This window comes from Pelecanus crispus, chromosome W (assembly GCF_030463565.1).
Source record: "Pelecanus crispus isolate bPelCri1 chromosome W, bPelCri1.pri, whole genome shotgun sequence".
Classification (NCBI taxonomy): Eukaryota; Metazoa; Chordata; class Aves; order Pelecaniformes; family Pelecanidae; genus Pelecanus; species Pelecanus crispus.
The window spans coordinates 18,015,742-18,037,210 of NC_134675.1; the positions used below are offsets into that span (position 1 = coordinate 18,015,742).

The following is a 21,469-nucleotide window of genomic DNA, read 5'->3' on the forward strand; positions in this document are numbered from 1 at the left end:
ATCCCCTGTATACACAATCTCTCTGTGAATCATTCCAACACAGTGTAACTTAATTTTCCTTCATGCACTTCTTCCATGTAGTAATAGAGTGAACCTTGCCATCTTAGAATCTGTAACTAAGTCATTGTTTTGATCGATTTTGTCTAATCACTTTGTTAATCACAGATGTCTGAGTGCTATTAAAATATCACAATCGAATCCTGCAATGTGCCACAAGTAAATTCTAAACTGCTACTAAATCAAACTGTGTAATGTCACTCATTCAAAATAAATTAACATAATCAGCAGAATTCACAAGCCTCCATTTGCAACACAGGGGGATACCAACAGCTAACTGTACTGGAGGCCGAAGTGAGCCTAACTGGGATTGAGTGGCAAAAGCACCCCATTGTGACTGGCCCAGAGGCTCCGTGCATCCTTGGTATAGACTACCTCAGGAGAGGGTATTTCAAGGACCCAAAAGGGTACTGGTGGGCTTTTGGTATAGCTGCCTTGGAGATGGAGGAAATTAAACACTTGTCCACCTTGCCCGGTCTCTCAGAGGACCCTTCTGTGGTGGAGTTGATGAGGGCCGAAGAACAGGTGCCCATTGCCACCACAACCGTGCACCAGAGGCAATATTGCACCAACCGAGACTCCATGATTCCCATCCATAACCTGATTCGTCGACTGGAGAGCCAAGGAGTGATCAGCAAGACTCACTCACCCTTTAACAGTCCCATATGGCCAGTGCGAAAGTCTAATGGGGAGTGGAGACTAACAGTAGACTATCGTGGCCTGAACGAAGTCATGCCGCCACTGAGTGCTGCCGTGCCAGACATGCTAGAACTCCAATACGAACTGGAGTCAAAGGCAGCCAAGTGGTATGCCACAACTGATATCGCTAATGCATTTTTCTCCATCCCTTTGGCAGCACAGTGCAGGCCACAGTTTGCTTTTACCTGGAGGGGTGTTCAGTACACCTGGAACTGACTGCCCCAGGGGTGGAAACACAGCCTGCACTGATACAGACTGCACTGGAATAGGGTGAAGCTCCAGAACATCTGCAGTACATTGCTGACATCATTGTGTGGGGCAACACAGCAGAAGTTTTTGAGAAGGGAAAGAAAATAGTCCAAATCCTTCTGAATGCTGGTTTTGCCATAAAACAGAGTCAGGTCAAGGGACCTGCACAGGAGATCCAGTTCTTAGGAATAAAATGGCAAGATGGACGTCGTCATATCCCAATGGATGTGATCAACAAAGTAACAACCATGTCTCCACCAGCTAGCAAAAAGGAAACACAAGCTTTCTTAGGCGTTGTGGGTTTTTGGAGAATGCATATTCCAAATTACAGTCTGATCGTAAGCCCTCTCTATCAAGTGACCCGGAAGAAGAACAATTTCAAATGGGGCCCTGAGCCACAACAAGCCTTTGAACAAATTAAACGGGAGATAGTTCATGCAGTAGCCCTTGGGCCAGTCTGGGCAGGGCAGGATATTAAAAATGTGCTCTACACTGCAGCTGGGGAGAATGGCCCTACCTGGAGCCTCTGGCAGAAAGCACCAGGGGAGACTCGAGGTCGACCCCTAGGGTTTTGGAGTCGGGGATACAGAGGATCTGAGGCCCGCTATACTCCAACTGAGAAGGAGAGATATTGGCAGCATATGAAGGGGTTCGAGCTGCTTCGGAAGTGGTCGGTACTGAAGCACATCTCCTGCTGGCACCCCGACTGCCAGTGCTGGGCTGGATGTTCAAAGGGAGGGCCCCCTCTACACATCATGCAACTGATGCTACGTGGAGTAAGTGGGTTGCACTAATCACACAACGGGATTGAATAGGAAACCCCAGTCACCCAGGAAACTTGGAAATGATCATGGACTGGACAGAAGGCAAAAATTTCAGAATGTCACCAGAGGAGGAGGTGACACGTGCTGAGGAGGCCCCAGTGTATAATAAATTGCCAGAAAATGATAAGCAATATGCCCTGTTCACTGATGGGTCCTGTCGTCTTGTGGGAAAACATCGGAGGTGGAGGGCTGCTGTATGGAGTCATGTATGACAAGTTGCAGAAGCTGCTGAAGGAGAAGGGGAGTTGAGTCAGTTTGCAGAGGTGAAAGGCATCCAGCTGGCTTTAGATATTGCTGAATGAGGAAAGTGGCTAGTCCTTTATCTCTATACTGACTCATGGATGGTGGCAAATGCCCTTTTGGGATGGTTGCAGCAATGGAAGCAGAGCAACTGGCAGCGCAGAGGCAAACCCATCTGGGCTGCCGCATTGTGGCAAGATATTGCTGCCCGGGTAGAGAACCTGGTTGTAAAAGTTCGTCACGTAGATGCTCACATACCCAAGAGTTGGGCCACTGAAGAACATCAAAACAACCAGCAGGTGGATCAGGCTGCTAAGATTGAAGTGGCTCAGGTGGATCTGGACTGGCAACATAAGGGTGAATTATTGATAGCTTGGTGGGCCCATGACACCTCAGGCCATCAAGGAAGAGATGCAACATATAGATGGGCTCGTGATCGAGGGGTGGTCTTAACTATGGACAGTATTGCACAGGTTATTCATTAATGTGAAATATGCGCTGCAATCAAGCAAGCCAAGCGGTTCAAGCCCCTCTGGTATGGAGGACGATGGCTAAAATATAAATATGGGGAGGCCTGGCACATTGATTGTATCACCCTCCCACAAACCCGCCAAGGCAAGCACTATGTGCTCACCATGGTGGAAGCAACCACCGGATAGCTGGAAACATATCCCGTGCCCCATGACACTGCCCAGAACACTCTCCTGGGCCTTGAAAAGCAAGTCCTGTGGCAACATGGCACCCCAGAAAGAATTGAGTCAGACAATGGGACTCATTTCTGAAACAACCTCATAGACACCTGGGCCAAAGATCATGGCATTGAGTGGGTATATCACATCCCTTATCATGCACCAGCCTCTGGGAAAATCAAACGATACAATGGACTGTTAAAGGCTACCCTGAGAGCAATGGGTGGTGGGACATTCAAACATTGGGATACACATTTAGCAAAAGCCACCTGGTTAGTCAACACTAGGGGATCTGCCAATTGAGCTGGCCCTGACCAGTCAAGACTTTTACGTACTGTAGAAGGATATAAAGTCCCTGTAGTGCATGTAAAAAATGTGCTGGGGAAGACAGTCTGGGTTACTCCCCCCTCTGGCAAAGGCAAACCCATCCATGGGACTGTTTTTGCTCAAGGACCTGGGTGCACTTGGTGGGTGATATGGAAGGATGGGAAGTCCAATGTGTGCCTCTAGGGAATTTGATTTTGGGTGAAAATAGCAAATGATTTGAACTGCATGATGTTAATTGCTACATAATACTATATGTCCTCTCTTGTATGGTTGCTATATGCCATATTAATGGTATTACAGTAAGAATCATCCAGATTAACAAAGAATGAACTTTGATGACATTGAGCAAAATGCAGCGGTGATGGAACCAGAACGGGCTTCAGCAAGCAACAATTCAGCACCATCTCTCCTGCCCTGAAGGGCTGTTATGACAGATGGAGCCCAAAGTCATGGACTAAATGAACTCAGTGGATATTTTAGAGGGATGGCTCATGGACTAAGGGAATGATATCTGTGTGTATATATCAAAAGAGAGGGCAAGTGGTGGTGATTAATTGGAATGTACTGGAAAGTGTGGGACCTGGGCATGGCATAGATGGTATAGCGTAAGGGGAGGATATTTTCCTCGTTCTGCCTGGGATAGAGTTAATTTTCTTCCTATTAGCGGGCATAGTGCTGTGTTTTGGATTTAATAGGAGAATAATGCTGATAACACGCTGATGTTTTAGTTGTTCCTAAGTACTGCTTATGCTAGTCAAGGACTTCTCAGCTTCCCATGCTCTGCCAGGTGCACAAGAAGCTGGGAGGGGGCATAGTCAGGTCAGCTGACCCAAACTGGCCAAAGGGGCATTCCATACCATATGATGTCATGCTCAGTGTATAAACTGGGGGGAGTTGGTCGGGGAGCAGTGATCACTGCTCCGGGACTGGCTGGGCATTGGTCAGCAGGTGGTGAGCGTTTGCATCACTTGTTTTTCCTGGGTTTTGTTTCTCTCTCTCTTTTTGTTGTTTTCCTTTTCATTACAATTTATTATCATTATTATATTTTATTTCAATCATTAAACTGTTCTTCTCTCAACCCACGAGTTTTCTTACTTTTACCCTTCTGATTCTCTCCCCCTTCCCACTGGGGGACAGGGTGAGCGAGTGGCTGTGTGGTGCTTAGTTGCTGACTGGGGTTAAACCACAACATACATAGAATCACAGAATCATAGAATGCTTTGGGTTGGAAGGGACCTTTAAAGGTCATCTAGCCCACCCCTCCTGCAGTGAGCAGGGACAGCTTTAACTAGATCAGGTTGCTCAGAGCCCCATCCAACCTGACCTTGAATGTTGCCAGGGATGGGGCTTCCACTACCTCTCTGGGCAACCTGTTCCAGTGCTTCACCACCCTCATTGTAAAAAATTTCTTTCTTATGTCTAGTCTAAATCTATTCTTCTTTAGTTTAAATCCATTACTCCTTGTCCTGTCACAACAGGCCTTGCTAAAAAGATTCTCCCCATCTTTCCTGTAGGCCCCCTTTAAGTATTGGAAGGTCGCAATAAGGTCTCCTCGCAGCCTTCTCTTCTGCAGGCTGAACAATCCCAACTCTCTCAGCCTGGCCTTGTAGGACAGGTGCTCCAGCCCTCAGATCATTTTGGTGACCCTCTTCTGGACCCGCTCCAGCAGGTCCATGTCCTTCTTGTGCTGAGGGCCCCAGAGCTGGACGCAGTACTCCAGATGAGGTCTCACCAGAGCAGAGTAGAGAGGCAGAATCACCTCCCTCGACCTGCTGGCCACGCTTCTTTTGATGCAGCCCAGGATACGGTTGGCTTTCTGGGCTGCAAGTGCACATTGTTGGCTCATGTCCAGCTTTTCATCTACCAGTACCCCCAAGTCCTTCTCCACAGGGCTGCTCTCAATCTCTTCATCCCCCAGCCTGTATTGATATCGGGGGTTGCCCCGTTCCAGGTGCAGGGCCTTGCACTTGGCCTTGTTGAACCTCATGAGGTTCACACAGGCCCACCTCTCCAGCTTGTCCAGGTCCCTTTGGATGACATCCCGTCCTTCTGGCGTGTCAACCACACCACTCAGCTTGGTGTCGTCTGCAATAAAAAAAAAAACATATCTCCCCAATTTAGAGAGAAGCATGTTGTGGGGGACTGTGTCGAACGCTTTACAGAAGTCCAAGTAGATGACATCCATTGCTTTTCCCTTGTCCACTGATGCAGTCACTCCTTCATAGAAAGCCACTAGGTTAGTCAGGCAGGACTTGCCCTTGGTGAAGCCGTGCTGGCTGTCTCGAATCACCTCCCTGTCCTCCATGTGCTTGAGCATAGCTTCTAGGAGGATCTGCTTCATGATCTTCCCAGGCACAGAGGTGAGGCTGACAGGTCAATAGTTCCCAGGGTCCTCCTTTTTTCCCTTTTTAAAAATGGGCACAACATTCCCCTTCTTCCAGTCAGCAGGGACTTCACCGGACTGCCATGACTTTTCAAATATCATGGAGAGTGGCTTGGCAACTACATCAGCCAATTCCCTCAGGACTCTGGGGTGCATCTCATCAGGTCCCATAGACTTGTGTACATTGAGGTTCTTCAGGTGGTCTCGAACCTGATCTTCCCTTACAGTGGGAGGGGCTTTACCCCCCTGGTCCCCATCTTTTGGTCCATCGATTCGGGAGGGGTGAGGAGAGAGGTTGCCGGTGAAGACCGAGGCAAAGAAGCTGTTGAGTACCTCAGCCTTCTCCTCGTCCGTTGATACAAGTTCGCCTTTCTTGTTCATCAAGGGGGGTACGCTTTCTTTAACCTTCATTTTCTGGTTGATATACCTGTGGAAGCCCTTCTTGTTATTCTTTACGTCCCTTGCCAAATTCAGCTCCATCCTCGCCTTGGCCTTCCTGACCTCCTCCCTACAAAACTGGGCCGTTTCCCTGTATTCCCCCCAGGACACCTGTCCCTGCTTCCACTGCCTGTGCAGTTCCCTCTTACTCTTTAGGTTGACCAGCATGTCTCAACTCAGCCATGCTGGTCTCTTCCCTTCCTTGCCTGATTTCTTACACTTGGGGACTGAGAGCTCTTGCGCTCTATGGAAGGTGTCCTTAAAGATCTGCCAGCTCTGTTCCGTTCCCCTGTCCCTGAGGACCGTCTCCCAGGGGGGCCTTCTGACTAACTCCTTGAAGAACTGGAAGTTTGGTTTCCTAAAATTTAGGGTCCCTGCTGTACTCCTCGCTTTCCCATGTCCCTCAGGAGCATGAACTCCACCAATGCATGATCACTGCAGCCCAAGCTGCCTCCAGTCTTGACATCACCAATGAGCTCACTTGCATTGGTGACCATCAGATCCAGTATCGCATCCCCTCGGGTAGGTGTGTCTATTACCTGGCTTAGGAAGTTGTCGTCTATGCATTCCAGGAATCTTCTGGATTGCCTACAGCTCGCCGTGTTGCTTTTCCAGCAAATGTCGGGGTGGTTGAAGTCCCCCAGCAGGACGAGAGTCTGCAAGCGCGAAGCCTCCCGGAGCTGGAGGAAGAAGGCTTCGTCAGCAGGCTCCCCTTGATCAGGTGGCCTGTAGTAGACACCAACCACAAGGTTCCCTTTGTTGCCTCTGTCTCTCATTCTTACCCATAAGCTTTCGACCTGCTCGTGGCTATTCTTCAGGGACAGCTCTTCACACTGTATTGATTTCTTTACGTAGAGGGCAACGCCTCCACCCCTCCTTCCTCGCCTGTCCCTTCTGAACAGCCTGTAGCCATCAATAGCCACATTCCAGTCGTGGGATTCGTCCCACCAGGTTTCAGTTATGGCAATCAGATCGTAGCTTTCTAGTAGCACAGTAGCTTCCAGCTCCTCCTGTTTGTTCCCCATGCTGTGTGCATTCATGTAGAGGCATTTCATCTGGGCTGTTGGCCGTGTCGCCTTCTTAGTGGAACATCCCTTGTTTCCCTTGGGGTGTTTCATGAAGGTTTCCTTGTGAGCCCTAACTATCTCAGGAGCCCCCGGCTCATCTCTGCAAGACTTCAACTGTGCTGCAGCATCCCCATCATGCCTCTGGGCAACAGGTTGAGGGCTCATAGTAGCACCCCATCCCTCTAACCATTGCGTACTGTCCCACAGCTTGTCACAGGCAAGCCTGATATATTCCCCCTCCCCCTTCACATCTAGTTTAAAGCCCTGTCAATGAGCCCCGCAAGCTCCTGAGCAAAGACCCTCTTTCCCCTTCGAGAAAGGTGGCTCCCATTTGTCGCCAGCAAGCCTGGTGCCATGTAGGCCGTCCCATTGTTGAAGAACCCGAAGTTGTGACAGTGGCACCAGCCATGGAGCCATGTGTTAAGAGATTGGATCCGCCTGTTCCTACCAATGTCACCTCCCACAACTGGAAGGAGGGAGGAAAAGATGACCTGTGCCCCCGATTCCCTCACTAACCGTCCCAGGGCCCTGAAGTCTTTTTTAATCACCCTTGGGCTGTGCACTGCAACTTCATCACCACCCACATGGACGAGCAGTAAGGGATAGTAGTCCGAGGGCTGTACCAGGCTGGGAAGTCTCCTGGTGATATCTCTGACCCGGGCTCCTGGGAGGCAGCAGACTTCCCTATGTGGAGGGTCCACCCGGCATATTGGACCCTCTGTTCCCCTTAGGAGGGAGTCTCCTACAACTATGACCTGTCTTTTCTTCCTTGTGGAGGTGGTAGTAATATGGGGGGTAGGTCTTTGTAGTCTTGGTGACTCTTCTGGTGTAGATGGATCGACACCCACATCGTCCACTGACTGGTCCTCCACATTTAGAGCCTCATACCTATTGTGCAGAGGCACCTGGGGGGTCACGGTGGGCAAGGAAAGGGTTCGCTTGCCGCCCCGATTGTGGACTTGTTTCCACTTGCCGCTTCCCCCTAAGACCCTGCCTACATCCTGGTGGGGGGAGGATACTGGATCCCTTTGGTCACAGGCTTTTTCTGGAGGCTGTCCCTGGTCAGGTTTCCGGGAGCTCAGAGCATGATTCCACCTGTCTATCTCTTGCTCAGACTCCCTGATGCTCCATAGCCTGTCTACTTCCTCCCTTAGCTCTGCCACCAGGCTGAGTAGATAGTCCACTTGGTCACAGCGCACACAGCTGTTTGCTCCACTGCCATCTGTTCCCAGTGCAAGCTGGTGGCACTCCCTGCAGCCAGAGACCTGGACAGCTGTGTGTTTCCCTGGGAGCTCAGTCTGGGTAGATACAGCCTTTCTGGATAGTGTAGAGGATACAGCCTTCCGCCGGGTGGATACCATGGCCATGCCTAGGCTCTCTGTCACCAGCTGAACTTACCGAACCTACCTCTTGAGCTAGGAGCAGGGGCACTTGGCCTTCCCCACGCGCCCTGCCCGCATGAACTGCCGCGCAAACTGACGTGCCATGCCCTGTTTGCCCGTCCTGTTCACTGCGCTCCTGTTCGCTCGCGCTCCCTGGGGGCTGCTTTTATAGGTGGTGGGGTTTGGCCGCCGTCACTCCTGTCCCCGCCCACGCTGCATCAGAGCTGCCACACATCAGCAGCTCGCCCTTTCCCACTCTTTCCCGCTCTAGGCGGGGGGCTGGGCTGCCCACTCTTGCCCTGCGCTTTTTTGCCACCTTAGCAAGAGTGCCCTGGCACGAGCGTCCGCTCCGGAGCCCTTCACCTCGGAGACTGAGGCTCTGCTTCCCAGGAAGTGGCTGGACATAGCCTGCTGATGGGAAATACAGAATAAATCTCCTTTGTTTTTGTTTTAATTCCCCACCCCCCCTTCTTCCCAGGCTCAACTTTACTCCTGACTCTTCTACCACCTCCCCCACTGTGTGACTGGGGGGTAACAGGGGTTGTGGTCACTTTGTGTCTGATGCTCCTTCCACCTCACACTTTTCCCCTGCTCCAGCATGGGGTCCCTCCCATGGGCTACAGTCCTTCAGGAACAGACTGCCCCAGCATGAGTCCCCCACAGGCTGCAGCTCCTGTCAGGAGCCTGCTGCAGCTTGGGCTTTTCACAAGATGCAGCTTCCTTCAGGGCATATCCACATCGTCCGGTGTGGGGTCCTCCATGGGCTGCAGGGTGGATATCTGCACCGATGTGGTACTCCATGGGCTGCAGGGGGACAGCCTGCTTCACCATGGTTTTCTCCATGGCCTGCAGGGGAAATCTCAGCTCCAGCACCTGGAGTACCTCCTCCCCCTCCTTCTTCACTGACATTGGTGCCTGCAGGATTGTTTCTCTCAGCTTTCCTCACTCCTCTCTCACTGCTGCTGCACAGCATTTTTACCCTTTCTGAAATATCTTATTACAGAAGCGCCACCAGCATCGCTGATTGGCTCAGCTTCGGGCAATGGTGGGTCCATTTTGGAGCCAATTAAAATTGGCTCTGTCCATCATGGGGGCAGCTCCTGATGGGAAGCCACCCCTGCATCCTCCCACTAACAAACACTTGCCACATCAACCCAATAGATTTTTGTATATAACAAAGGTTGCACAGATGCTTAAGTATGCATTTCCCACTGTCTCTGTTGTTTTCATTGATGACTTTATCCAGATGCATATTCTTTAATTCCATTTACATTTGGGACAATGGAAAAAAACAAACAAAAAAGATTTCCTCTGCAGAGAGAGTTAATGACAGCATCACTAATAGAGTAGCACTTCTCTACATAAAGTGTTATGTTTCCAGAAATTTTTTTATCACCTGAACAAAGTAAGAATCTGAATTGAAATCTGAATCTGAAATGAAAAGCAGAATAAGCCACTACTGAAATAATGAAATCCACATCAAAGCAGTCTCAAAAAGAAACAGTAAGCATGCAGTATTCATGTATTTGGGAAATAAGAACTGCAGAAAAAGTGCAATTAAACAGAACATAAACTTAACACAGGGAATTTCACACTTTATGGAGGCGTTTCTAATGTTTTCTCAGAGAAGAAACTCATTTATTAATCACAAACTTTCACTGCTGTACACTTACAAAATATAATTCTAACTTAAACCATGCCATTTTTGTCATTAAAAAGAATGTCAGAGTTAGTCTGCTTAAACACCTTCAACTCTAAAGACATATAAGATAAAGCACAGATAAAGAAGATACTGAGAAAGCTGAGAGGTGAGTGAAAGTTAAAAAGGCCACCAACATTTTATTCTTCAAAGGGCAGCATTAAATATCAAGTCAAAGCACTAATAATAATAATTTTAGATAAACTCATCCAAACTTGTCATTAGAGAACAGAAAACTAGTAATATCAGAGTCACTGCTTTTCTGAACTGATCTTTTTGTCTTTCTTCTGCCAACTTCTTCAGAGTTAACATCCTTATCTTTTCTAGCTGATTTGGCCAGTCTCACGGTGTGCTAGCCAAGTTTTAACTGTCCAAAGAACACAGAAAAGTGTGATGGTTCGAGCACAATGTAATGTTACAGAGGGCAGGCAAGCATGTAAGTTATCCAGAGGACTTATAGCCCAGAAAAACAATAGAATTAAGAAGCTTCTTGCAAACTCATCTCAGGAGACAGAAAAAATTTTTGATGGATTTGGACTGCAAACTGGGCATGAGAATCAGTGAAAGACTTCCACTAATTCCTTCTCTAATTGTATTAATATGTTTCAACAAGTTGCCCTAGACTCTGAAAACCCTGAACAAGAACAATAAAGGTGTTAAAAGATGAGGCTTTATATTTATTAGCAGAGATGTATAGAGAAGCTGTTTACCAGTGTATGTCTTAAAACCTGTCTCAGGACAATGCTGTTAGTTTCCATTTTAATAAAGTCATTCACATGTACTAATATAATAATCTAATATAATCTAATGGAATAAAGGCAGAAAATTCCACTAAGTCAAAGATTTCATCAATGCACTTCTGCTAAAGCTAACTAGTGCTCCGGAATTGTAAACAGTCTAAATATTTACTAAGTGTTCGTGAATTAAATGGTTCTTAAAACAGCTTGCAGTATAATTTTGAAGACAAATCTAGCAATATATAAAACAAAGTGTTGCATATTAACCAATACCAGAGGCTATCAAACCCACACATTTTCCAGCTTCTGAGAGAATTAGAGCGATACAGTTGCCTGAATCTGGTATCATCCCATCAATTTGAAACTCTTTCCAATTGTTGATGAATAATATGAACTGAAGATTAAAAAATAAATCAAGAGCATCTGATTAACTGAATAATTTTGCCGAACAATGTATTTTCATAAAGAGAAAACCCATATGAAAGAGAATCCAAATTTGAGTTACTAAAATTGAAACACTACCCAGTCATTACGTTTCTTTAAATACAAGTATAGCATTAACAATATAATCCTATTGTTAAAGGAAGTATTATTTAATATCTTTTCAGGAGAAAAATGAAGATATGGCAGTGATACATTGTAGCAAATTATGCTCTTGAATAGTTACAGAAAAACTCACAACAGATTTGAATAGCTCGCTCCACTCCTAAGCTGGTAGATCTCCAAAGATTTGCAACATGGGTGACTTTTGAGATCAGTCATAAGAATGCAAATAAAGGCGAATAGAAAAAAAAATATTTTACACTATGGAAACAATACATATGAACATATGCTGTGAGAAAAGAAAAAAAAAATACCTGAAACAAGTTCCATAACAATATAAATAGGTTGTCGTTGTGTGCAAACTCCTATGAGTTTTACAATATTAGGATGATCATATTGTTTGAGTATTCTGCAAAACATACAGTAAATTTATTATATTAATAAACTTTATTGTATAAATGGATTAAGTATCATAGGAAAATATCTTAAACTCTTAATATTATTTTAATAGAACACGTCATTACTGTTATCATTAAAAAAATCAATATAACAGATCAATCGTCATTGTGTTTGAATGAGGGCTCATCAACTCACTTATAAATCAAGACTTCATGCTATATTATTTTTATTATAATTCTACTATTTGTCTACATGACAAAAGAACTGAAAAATGGCCTGACAGATCTGTACTTCCTCAAGAACCCTTGTAATTAAATAACATTTCAGCGGTGGACCAATAGCAATTAGGTCAAAAAAGCCTGCACAGCACTTCCCTATACTTTCCTTCTGCATTGTTCAAATGCACACTCATTCCAATTTTACTTTAAGAGATTAATTTGTAAAATAAGATTTAAAAGAATATAAAGACAACAATTTCAACTTTGGGAATTAAACAAAAAAGTTTACATCTTCTTACACAAAGATTTAATAAGAACATTTGCAATCTAAAACAGCATGCTATAATTTACAAGTATAATGAAGAGCTAGGAAGAATTCTGGAGAGACATTACAACTTTTAAATGTTTCTTCTACTATTTGCCAACTTAAACCACATCTTCTTTTTCTCTTTTTCATAAGAGAAAGAGTAAAATACTAACCTACTTGGTACATACATACTTAGACACAGCACATTTATTTTTCTTTCATTATAAGACTGTTCTTCCAGTGGCAAGCTGCTTAGCAAATGAAGCATCTGTGCCATAGATGAGTTATGAGCCATTTAAAGATATTCAATAGCTATAATGGCTGATATTAGTGATTTATATAATGTCTTACAGTTTTTCATATTGATCATACTAGTGTTTGAGTAAAAATGAAAATATATCAAGTTTCATAGCAAGAAGAAAGATAATTTAAACAATTTTTAAATTATCTTGATATACCTCTCTACCCTGATGAAATTTATGTACCCTGAAGATATTTATATACCCATATAATCAGCCTATATTCAGAATAATTAGCATATTGTGGTATGATTGTAATCTGAAAAATAGATATGCAATCACATGCAGCACAGAATCTCTCTTCTGAAGTGAATTCTTCTTCCCAAGAAAAAATTAGTAAATGGGGGTCTATACTATAACCGGGTCAAATTTGATCAGCTCTATTAATCAAGCAGGTAAGAAGGCAAGATTTATGACTGGTATAATTCAAGAGTTACAGTGCAAGTGTAGTGCAACAAGGAGAAGTGCAAAGTCCTGCACCTGGGGAGGAATAACCCCATGCCCCAATATATGCTTGGGGCCACCCAGCTGGAAGGCAGCTTGGCAGAAAAGGACCTGGGGTCCTGGTGGACACCAGGTTGAATATGAGCCAGCAATGTGCCCATGCAGCAAAGAAGGCTAATGGTATCCTGGGATGCGTCAGGCAAAGTATTGCCGGCAGGTCAAAGGAGGTGATCCTTCCCCTCTACTCAGCACTGGTGAGGCCACACCTGGAGTCCTGTGTCCAGTTCTAAGCTCCCCAGTACAAGAGAGACATGAACATGCTGGAGACAGTCCAGAAAGGGGCCACAAAGATGATTAAGGGACTGGAGCATCTCTCCTATGAATGAAGGATTAGAGAGCTGGGCCTGTTTAGCCTAGAGAAGAGAAGGCTTGGGGGATCTCGTCAGTGTATATAAATACCTGAAGGGAGGGTGCAAAGAAGATGGAGCCAGGCTCTTTTCAGTGGTGCCCGGTGACAGAACAAGAGGCAATGGGCACTAACTGAAACACATGAGGTTCAGCTGAACCTCAGAAAACACTTTTTCACTGTGAGGGTGATTGAGCACTGGAAAGGGTTGCCCAGGGATGTTGTGGAGTCTCCCTCCTTGGAGATATTCAAAAGCTATCTGGACACAGTCCTGGGCAACCAACTCTAAGTAGCCCTGCTTGAGCAGGGGGCTTGGACAAGATGAACCCCAGAGGACCCTTCCAACTGCAACCATTCTGTTATTCTGTGATATAATCACATTTAAAGTAACAGTGTCTTTCAGTCTTTTTGTCTGAATCCTTATGGCAAAACGCAGAAAAAGTTTTAAATTGAAGCATTTACAATAAGAAAAATGTGGTTTATAGGCATAGCTTGCTTTACTGAAGAGGTGGTTTTGCCAAGTGCAGATGCTGCTGCATTCACACATTAAAAAAAAAATGCCTATTTATAGTTACTGGGACAACAGTTGTGGAACATATTGAGGGAGAGGAAAAAAAGGAAAAATGTTTGAGAATGGCTTCTTCAAATTTTTGTGAAGGTCAGATTTTATAAATTCATCTAGTAATAAAACTCAAAACAACACCACAGTGTAAATATATGTTTTAATTAAATTTAGAAAACCTACCTGGCTTCTGACAGAAATTTTATTTTCAGTTCCTGAGGAAGATCTTCTTTACATGTTTTTACAGCAACAGAAGTCTTATCCTTTAATGTTCCTTTATATACCTCACCAAAATTACCCTGAAATCAGGAAAAAAAAATCATTCTAAGTAAACAAAGTCTTTGCCTTTTCATAAAAGAAAACTAAAGTAAGGAGAATAGAATAATCTTCATCAGATGCATTTCTTTCTTAACTTTCTTAAAATAAAAACAAAATAAAAATTATTTAGGACAGAAACTGAAGGAAGAAGGTGTCAGCCAGACCTTCCCCCCCCCGGAAAACAAAAACAAAACTTGAAGATCTCATTCTTTTAGATAAGCTTTGTATTTTCCAAAGAACAAATCAACTCCATTTTAAATTTGTCAGGTAAATTTTCAGATTAATCCCTCTCCTGTTTGCTAGTATCTGGAGCTGCATGTGAGTTTAATAAACAGCAAAAATCTGCTGGAAATGTTTTCCTTTCTTTCCTCAGTGATGGAGATTTCTTTATACCATGCATTTGAATAATGTAGTGCCAAAGGAAGAAGACAGAGAAAAGGAGAAATAAAAAATCATAGATGGAAAATAGTAATGCTATTTAGTTACAAGAATAGACATTCAGGTGCCTAAACACAAGCCTCTAGTAGCATTTGAGAAACCAACATAGCTGGCAAGCACAGCAGAGGATCTTTAACAGCCATCTATCATTCTAGAATAGCACTTCTAGAGGCCAGGACACTACTTCTGATATCTAAAATGGCACTAGATGCCCAAAGGTAAGTAGCTGAATCATGCTTTTCCTCTAGCCTTCTGTTTAGAAGTACTTAATAGTGAAAACTGAAACTACCTTAAAGACTACTTAAGTATTAAAAATTGTTTTTTCCCCCTTAATTTAAAATATTTAATTATCATTTTATATCTGTTCCTTTTATATAACTTTCATTTTGCAGGGTATTATAGAATTAATACAGAGTAAATAAATGGACCATTCACACCTGAGGTGAAGCAAAAACCTTCTTTAGTAAAGTTTGCATCATCTTCTACATCAAACTTCCATGATTTTTATATTAATCTTTTCCAGGCCACTCAAGATTATAAAATCCTTCAGATTTCTCATTTCCAGGGTAAATTATGACAGTTTATTTAACATTTTCTCATATAGAAGCTGATCATCCTGTCATACTTTGGTTTGACTATTTTGTTTTCGAGATGGATGCATAACAAGTTTATATAGTGGCCCAACAAAGCTTTTTATTCTGTTTATTATTTTTTAAATACTTCTTAACCAGATTTCCTTTCATAATTACTTGTAAGCACTGAGTTGCCTTTATTGTTAAAAATGCTTTGTGCCAAAACCATGCAATACATACATAAATTCATTTTACTCAAGTAATCAATTTTCAGAAAGATTATTTTAACTGTCTTTACTAATCCAGACATTCATAGTTGTTTTTAGGAAGACAAACTTTTTTATGCTGGAATCATCTTTATTTTTGATACTTTTCTTGATACTTTTCTATTTAAGAATGTGAAACCTTTTGTCATCTTAAGCTGTTAAAGAGTTTTTATCCTGGGAAACAGAATTTTTCTGACAGTATTTAATTCCTCATTTCTTCAAGTTTATCAATTCTTATAGTGTGTGTCTCAATACTAAGGCAACTGTTGCTTTCATTTTACTTCTCATTTAAGCCTCTTTTTCAGGTTTTGGGAAATCTTTTGGAACATTGTGTCCAAAGTGGTGCTTGCACTAAATTTGTTGGTAGTTGCAAAGCTGCTGAAAATGTGAGGTACATGGCATTACCTGAGTAAGAGTGTTTTAAAAACTTACAGCTACTAAGCACAATTTGTGATAGAAACTATAACATATAAGAATTAATTTAATACATATAGTAAGTATTGTGAGGTTACCTAACATTCATTAAGTCATACAAAACCAATGAGCATTTGTTTTAACAAGTGTTGATTAAATCATCTTATTAGATCAGAATTTTTATTTATATAAAACTTTCATATTTTGCAACAATTTTATTATTTTGTAAGATTGCACAAAGTAAAAGTCACATAACGCTTTATAGAAAACCACTTAAAAGCCTTACATATAAGAAAAATATGTATGCTAGTTAAACATTTTCAGCACTCAGACACATTACATCGTTTCCCAGTAAATGTGATTTACATTTATTTAAAGCAAAATGTTGTGTTTTGTATTAAAGTAAAAGAATTGTTATAAAATTGCATACAGGAGTAATTTAAAAGACAAGGCAAATAGGAAATGTACAGACTTCATGACTGATATCATGATTGACTTCATGATTGATATCATTGTGGACGTCATTTACCTGGACTTTAGCAAAGCCTTTGACACAGTCTCCCATAATATTCTCCTTGGGAAGCTGGCATCTCATGGCTTGGACGGGTGTAGTCTTCACTGGGTAAAAAACTGGCTGGGTGGCCGAGCCCAGAGAGTAGTGGTGAATGGAGTTAAGTCCAGTTGGCAGCCGGTCACGAGCGGTGTTCCCCAGGGCTCAGTTTTGGGGCCAGCCTTGTTTAATATCTTTATCAATGATCTGGATGAGGGGATTGAGTGCGCCCTCAGTAAGTTTGCAGATGACACCAAACTGGGCGGGAGTGTCGATCTGCTTGAGGGTAGGATGGCCCTGCAGAGGCACCTGGACAGGCTGGACTGATGGGCTGAGGCCAACTGTATGAGGTTCAACAAGGCCAAGTGCCGGGTCCTGCACTTTGGTCACAACAACCCCATGCAACGCTACACGCTTGGGGAAGAGTGGCTGGAAAGCTGCCTGGCCGAAAAGGACCTGGGGGTGCTGGTGGACAGCCAGCTGAACATGAGCCAGCAGTGTGCCCAGGTGGCCAAGAAGGCCAACAGCATCCTGGCTTGTATCAGGAATAGTGTGGCCAGCAGGAGCAGGAAGGTGATTGTCCCCCTGTACTTGGCGCTGGTGAGGCTGCACCTGGAATCCTGTGTCCATTTTTGGGCCCCTCAATACAAGAAAGACATTGAGGTGCTGGAGTATGTCCAGAGAAGGGCAATGAAGCTGGTGAAAGGTCTGGAGCACAGGCCTTATGAGGAGCAGCTGAGGGAACTGGGACTGTTTAGTCTGGAGAAGAGGAGGCTGAGGGGAGACCTTATCGCTCTCTACAACTACCTGAAAGGAGGTTGTAGTGAGGTGGGTGTTGGTCTCTTCTCCCAAGTAGTTAGCGATAGGACGAGAGGAAATGGGCTCAAGCTGCGCCAGGGGAGGTTTAGATTGGATATTAGGAAAAATGTCTTCACGGAAAGGGTAGTCAAGCATTGGAACAGGCTGTCCAGAGAGGTGGTGGAGTCACCATCCCTGGAAGCGTTCAAAAAACGGGTAGACGTGGCACTCTGGGACATGGTTTAGTCTAGTCTACCCTTGATTGGTTTAGTGTGGACTTGGTAGTGTAGGTTAATGGTTGGACTGGATGATCTTAAAGGTCTTTTCCAACCTAAACAATTCTATGATTCTATGATTCTATGATATATACCTATTTAAATGTTATTTAGCTCACTGGATAACTTACTTTGCCCAGTAATTCTCCCAGGGTGACATCTTCATGATTGAGAGCCCATTTCTTGTCCTATGGAAAGGAAAGGAGAATTTTCAGTATGTGTACTTTCTATAAAATAAATTTCAGCCAGTAGAAATGTACCTAAATAAGGATTTTATTCAGACCACTCAATCAATAGCATGCTAGGAAGTTATAAATTCAAGAGTTTGCAAAACATGTTTTAGAAATCTTGCTATACAATAAGATATTGAAATATACTATACAGCAAATTTCTGTCAGAAGATTATACCTACAACAACAGTATACACTTTTTACACACAAGCTCTGGAAAGGGTATTTAGCACTCTATTTAAAAAAAAGACTTAAGTAAAAATCAGCAAGGACAACTTCATTTTAGAATACAAAATAACATATTGCTAGATCAAAAAAAAAAATTTTTGTCCTCGAGTGTACTGAAAAAAAGAACCAATTTTCCTAGTATGAATAAGACACATATTTGCATCTCTTAAACCTTCTGTGGTAGTTTGATATATTACAGGAAACTACTTGAAAAAGATAACATAACAAGCACTGATTACAGTATCTTTTCAGTGCTGATGACCAATACCACAAATATTCTGCAGCAACCCACAGACAGATAGAAAATAATTATAAGCTGCTTGCTACACAGACCTATTTAATAAATTTTTAATGAAAAAATTAGAGTAGGATATTTTAAGTCTAACCCATATAATGAAATAACTGTTTAATATTATTCATTTTTAATAACCACCTCGCAAGCACAGTTACCACCTGTCATGTTATTGGTAAGGTCCTAATTATATTTCAAGCAACCTCTATTACTAATTGCAGTGCTATAAAACGGTCTTGTACCAGCATGAATGAAAAGTATGAGAGACTTTTAGCAAATGGTAAGAGGAGATGGAAACATTTTAATTCAAGGAATAACCATTTTCTAAAGTGTTCATAGTTTTTTGGACTTTATTTTCCTATTTGCTTTCAGGGTGAAAAACAACAGTGAGCAAATTATTGCCACCATTTTACTTACCAGATAAAAAGATATAAATATATTAAAACAAATTTTGCAACTGAAAGACTGGGATAGGAGAATCTGTTTTAAGGCATTATACTGGTAAAAGTTTTTAGCATGATACAATATTTTTCAAGTTCCTTTTTTTTGCCTTACAATATTAAATACATTTAAGTTTATCCTGAACAAACTATGTTTCATTTTGATTTGGATATTGTATTGGGTTTGTGTGGCAATGTTTTGGTAGCGGGGGGGGTACAGGGGTAGCTTCTGTGAGAAGCTTCTTCCATGTCCGATAGAGCCAATGCCAGCTGGCTCCAAGATGGACCTGCCGCTGGCCAAGGCCGAGCCAATCAGTGACAGTGGTAGCGCCTCAGTGACAACATATTTAAGAAGGGGGGAAAAAAAGAACCTGCACAATTGCAGCCAGAGATAAGAGTGAGAATATGCGAGAGAAACAACTCTGCAGACACCAAGGTCAGTGAAGAAGGAGGGGAAGGAGGTGCTCCAGGCACTGGAGAAGAGATTCCCCTGCAGCCCGTGGTGAAGACCATGGTGAGGCAGGCTGTCCCTCTGCAGCCCATGGAGGTCCATGGTGGAGCAGATATCCACCTGCAGCCCATGGAGGACCCTACGCTGGAGCAGGTGGATGCCTGAAGGAGGCTGTGACCCCGTGGGAAGCCCGCACTGGAGCAGGCTCCTGGCAGGACTTGTGGCCCCCATGGGGGACCCATGCTGGAGCAGTTAATGAAGAACTGTAGCCTGTGGGAAGGACTCACGTTAGAGAAGTTTGTGGAGGACTGTCTCCTGTGGGAGGGACCCCACACTGGAGCAGGGGAAGAGTGTGAGGAGTCCTCCCCCTGAGGAGGAAGAAGCGGCAGAGACGACGTGTGATGAACTGACCACAACCCCGATTCCCCGTCCCCCTGCGCCACTCAGGGGGAGGAGGTAGAGAAATCGGGAGTGAAGTTGAGCCCGGGAAGAAGGGAGGGGTGGAGGGAAGGTGTTTTTAGATTTGGTTTTTGTTTCTCATTATCCTACTCTGATTTGACTGGTAATAAATTAAACTGATTTCCCCAAGTAATTGCTGAGTGATCTCTCCCTGTCCTTATCTCACCCCACAAGCTTTTCATTATATTTTTTTCTCTCCCCTGTCCAGTTGAGAAGGGGAGTGATAGAGCAGCTTTGGTCAGCACCTGGCATCCAGCCATGGTCAACCCACCACAGATATTTTCATTTCTACTAATATATTTATCAAACTTTTCCATTTAGATATTAAAGCTAACAGTTATTTGCAGTATTGCTAAGGTCACTGCCTTTGGAATCCTGTAATTGGTGCTTGATTTCCAAGTGAACCACAGTATGTGACAATCATTACATTAGACAACACCACAAATATGGTTTTTATCATAGGTCAAAATTTCACTCACTTGTTAATAACTTTACAGTGTGAAATGATTTCAAAAACAAAACAAAAAGTATGTGCTGCCCCATTATGCTCTCCCTCAAGCATAATTTACCAAGTTGAATGAAATTGAAAAAAACATTGTGGATGAATACAAATATCTGTAACAAATACAGCATGCAAATATATTTTCAGATGCAGCAGGTAGGAAATATTCTACTCTATATACTTACAATATTTCTGAGTAAGTGTAATGTATGAATTCTTTTGTTGAAATAAGAGACTCAGTAGAGATTACACTAGAAGAAGAATGCAGACAGAATATCATCTTAAAAAGTGCTAGAGAAAAATCACATTTAAAGTAGCTTACTGTGGGCTACTAGAACATTTAAACTGTACTTGTGGGGAAAAACTAGTACTCAGTGATTTTTCCAGATTGTTTTTGTAAGGAGCGTGTCCTGACTTGAATCTGGCTGATCTTCAGTCCTTCTCCTTGACAACTAAAACACACAAGGACTGAGTTGCTTCATCAGTCTTAGGAGCCATTTTTAGTAGGCTGTCCCATTTACATTGCATATAAAGCCTACCAGCTGTGCATTGCTGTCCACTGGACCTGTTGGGTGCAACTGTGCTTCAGACTCCTGATTTCTGGTTCTGGTCCCTGGTCTCCTGTTCTGCTCTGGTTTCCCTGCCTGACACCCTGACGTGAGCAGCCATAAAGATGGCCTGGTTGGAAGGGGAAAATTAGTGAGCAGAAGAAAATGTCTGCTGAAAAATACTGGGAAAGAAAATGCCTGCCAGCCTGGGAACTGCTAGCCTGGGAACTAGGCCTGTGAACCAGAAGCATCCTTGAAAAGTGCAGCTGGCATCTTTGAAGTATGGCTGGGTACCTAGAAACTGGAGACATCCTGAGATAGCATCGATAAGTACAAAACCAAGGAACTGTAACAGCATCTTATCATCTGAAAAGGTGAAAAATAGTATGGGAAAAGGGGAAAACATCCTGAGAAAGTAAGAATCAGTAACTGCCATAGGCTGTTCTAACTGCAAGAACAGGAAATGAGTCTGGAAAAATAAAAGTGGTCTGAAAGAGTACAAAATATCATCATCTATTTGCTGTTCCAGGTGAAAAATAGAAATTAACAGCATCTATTGGCTGCTCGAAGTGGTGGTGTCCTATGCCCTCTTATGTCTCTATGTTATAAAAAGGACTTAATCTTTATCCAAAATGGAGCCCCTCTCTCTGAGAACTTCCCATGCTGCACATACTTTTCCTTTTCCTAAACAGGTTGAATTTGCTACTCTACCCTTAATT

At 43.3% G+C, this 21,469-nt stretch overlaps 1 protein-coding gene across 2 annotated transcripts in view; it reads right to left on the reverse strand.

The window, feature by feature from the left end:
• Nucleotides 1-21,469, reverse strand: part of LOC142596461 (tyrosine-protein kinase Fer-like) — a 187,981-nt gene that overhangs the window by 54,054 nt on the left and 112,458 nt on the right. For both annotated transcript variants that reach the window (XM_075725571.1, XM_075725572.1), the window contains 3 exons: nucleotides 17,732-17,788; nucleotides 14,153-14,268; nucleotides 11,649-11,743 (listed from right to left, as the gene is read on the reverse strand). In XM_075725571.1, coding sequence (XP_075581686.1) covers nucleotides 11,649-11,743; nucleotides 14,153-14,268; nucleotides 17,732-17,788 — 268 coding nt within the window. The remainder of the gene's footprint in view (nucleotides 1-11,648; nucleotides 11,744-14,152; nucleotides 14,269-17,731; nucleotides 17,789-21,469) is intronic.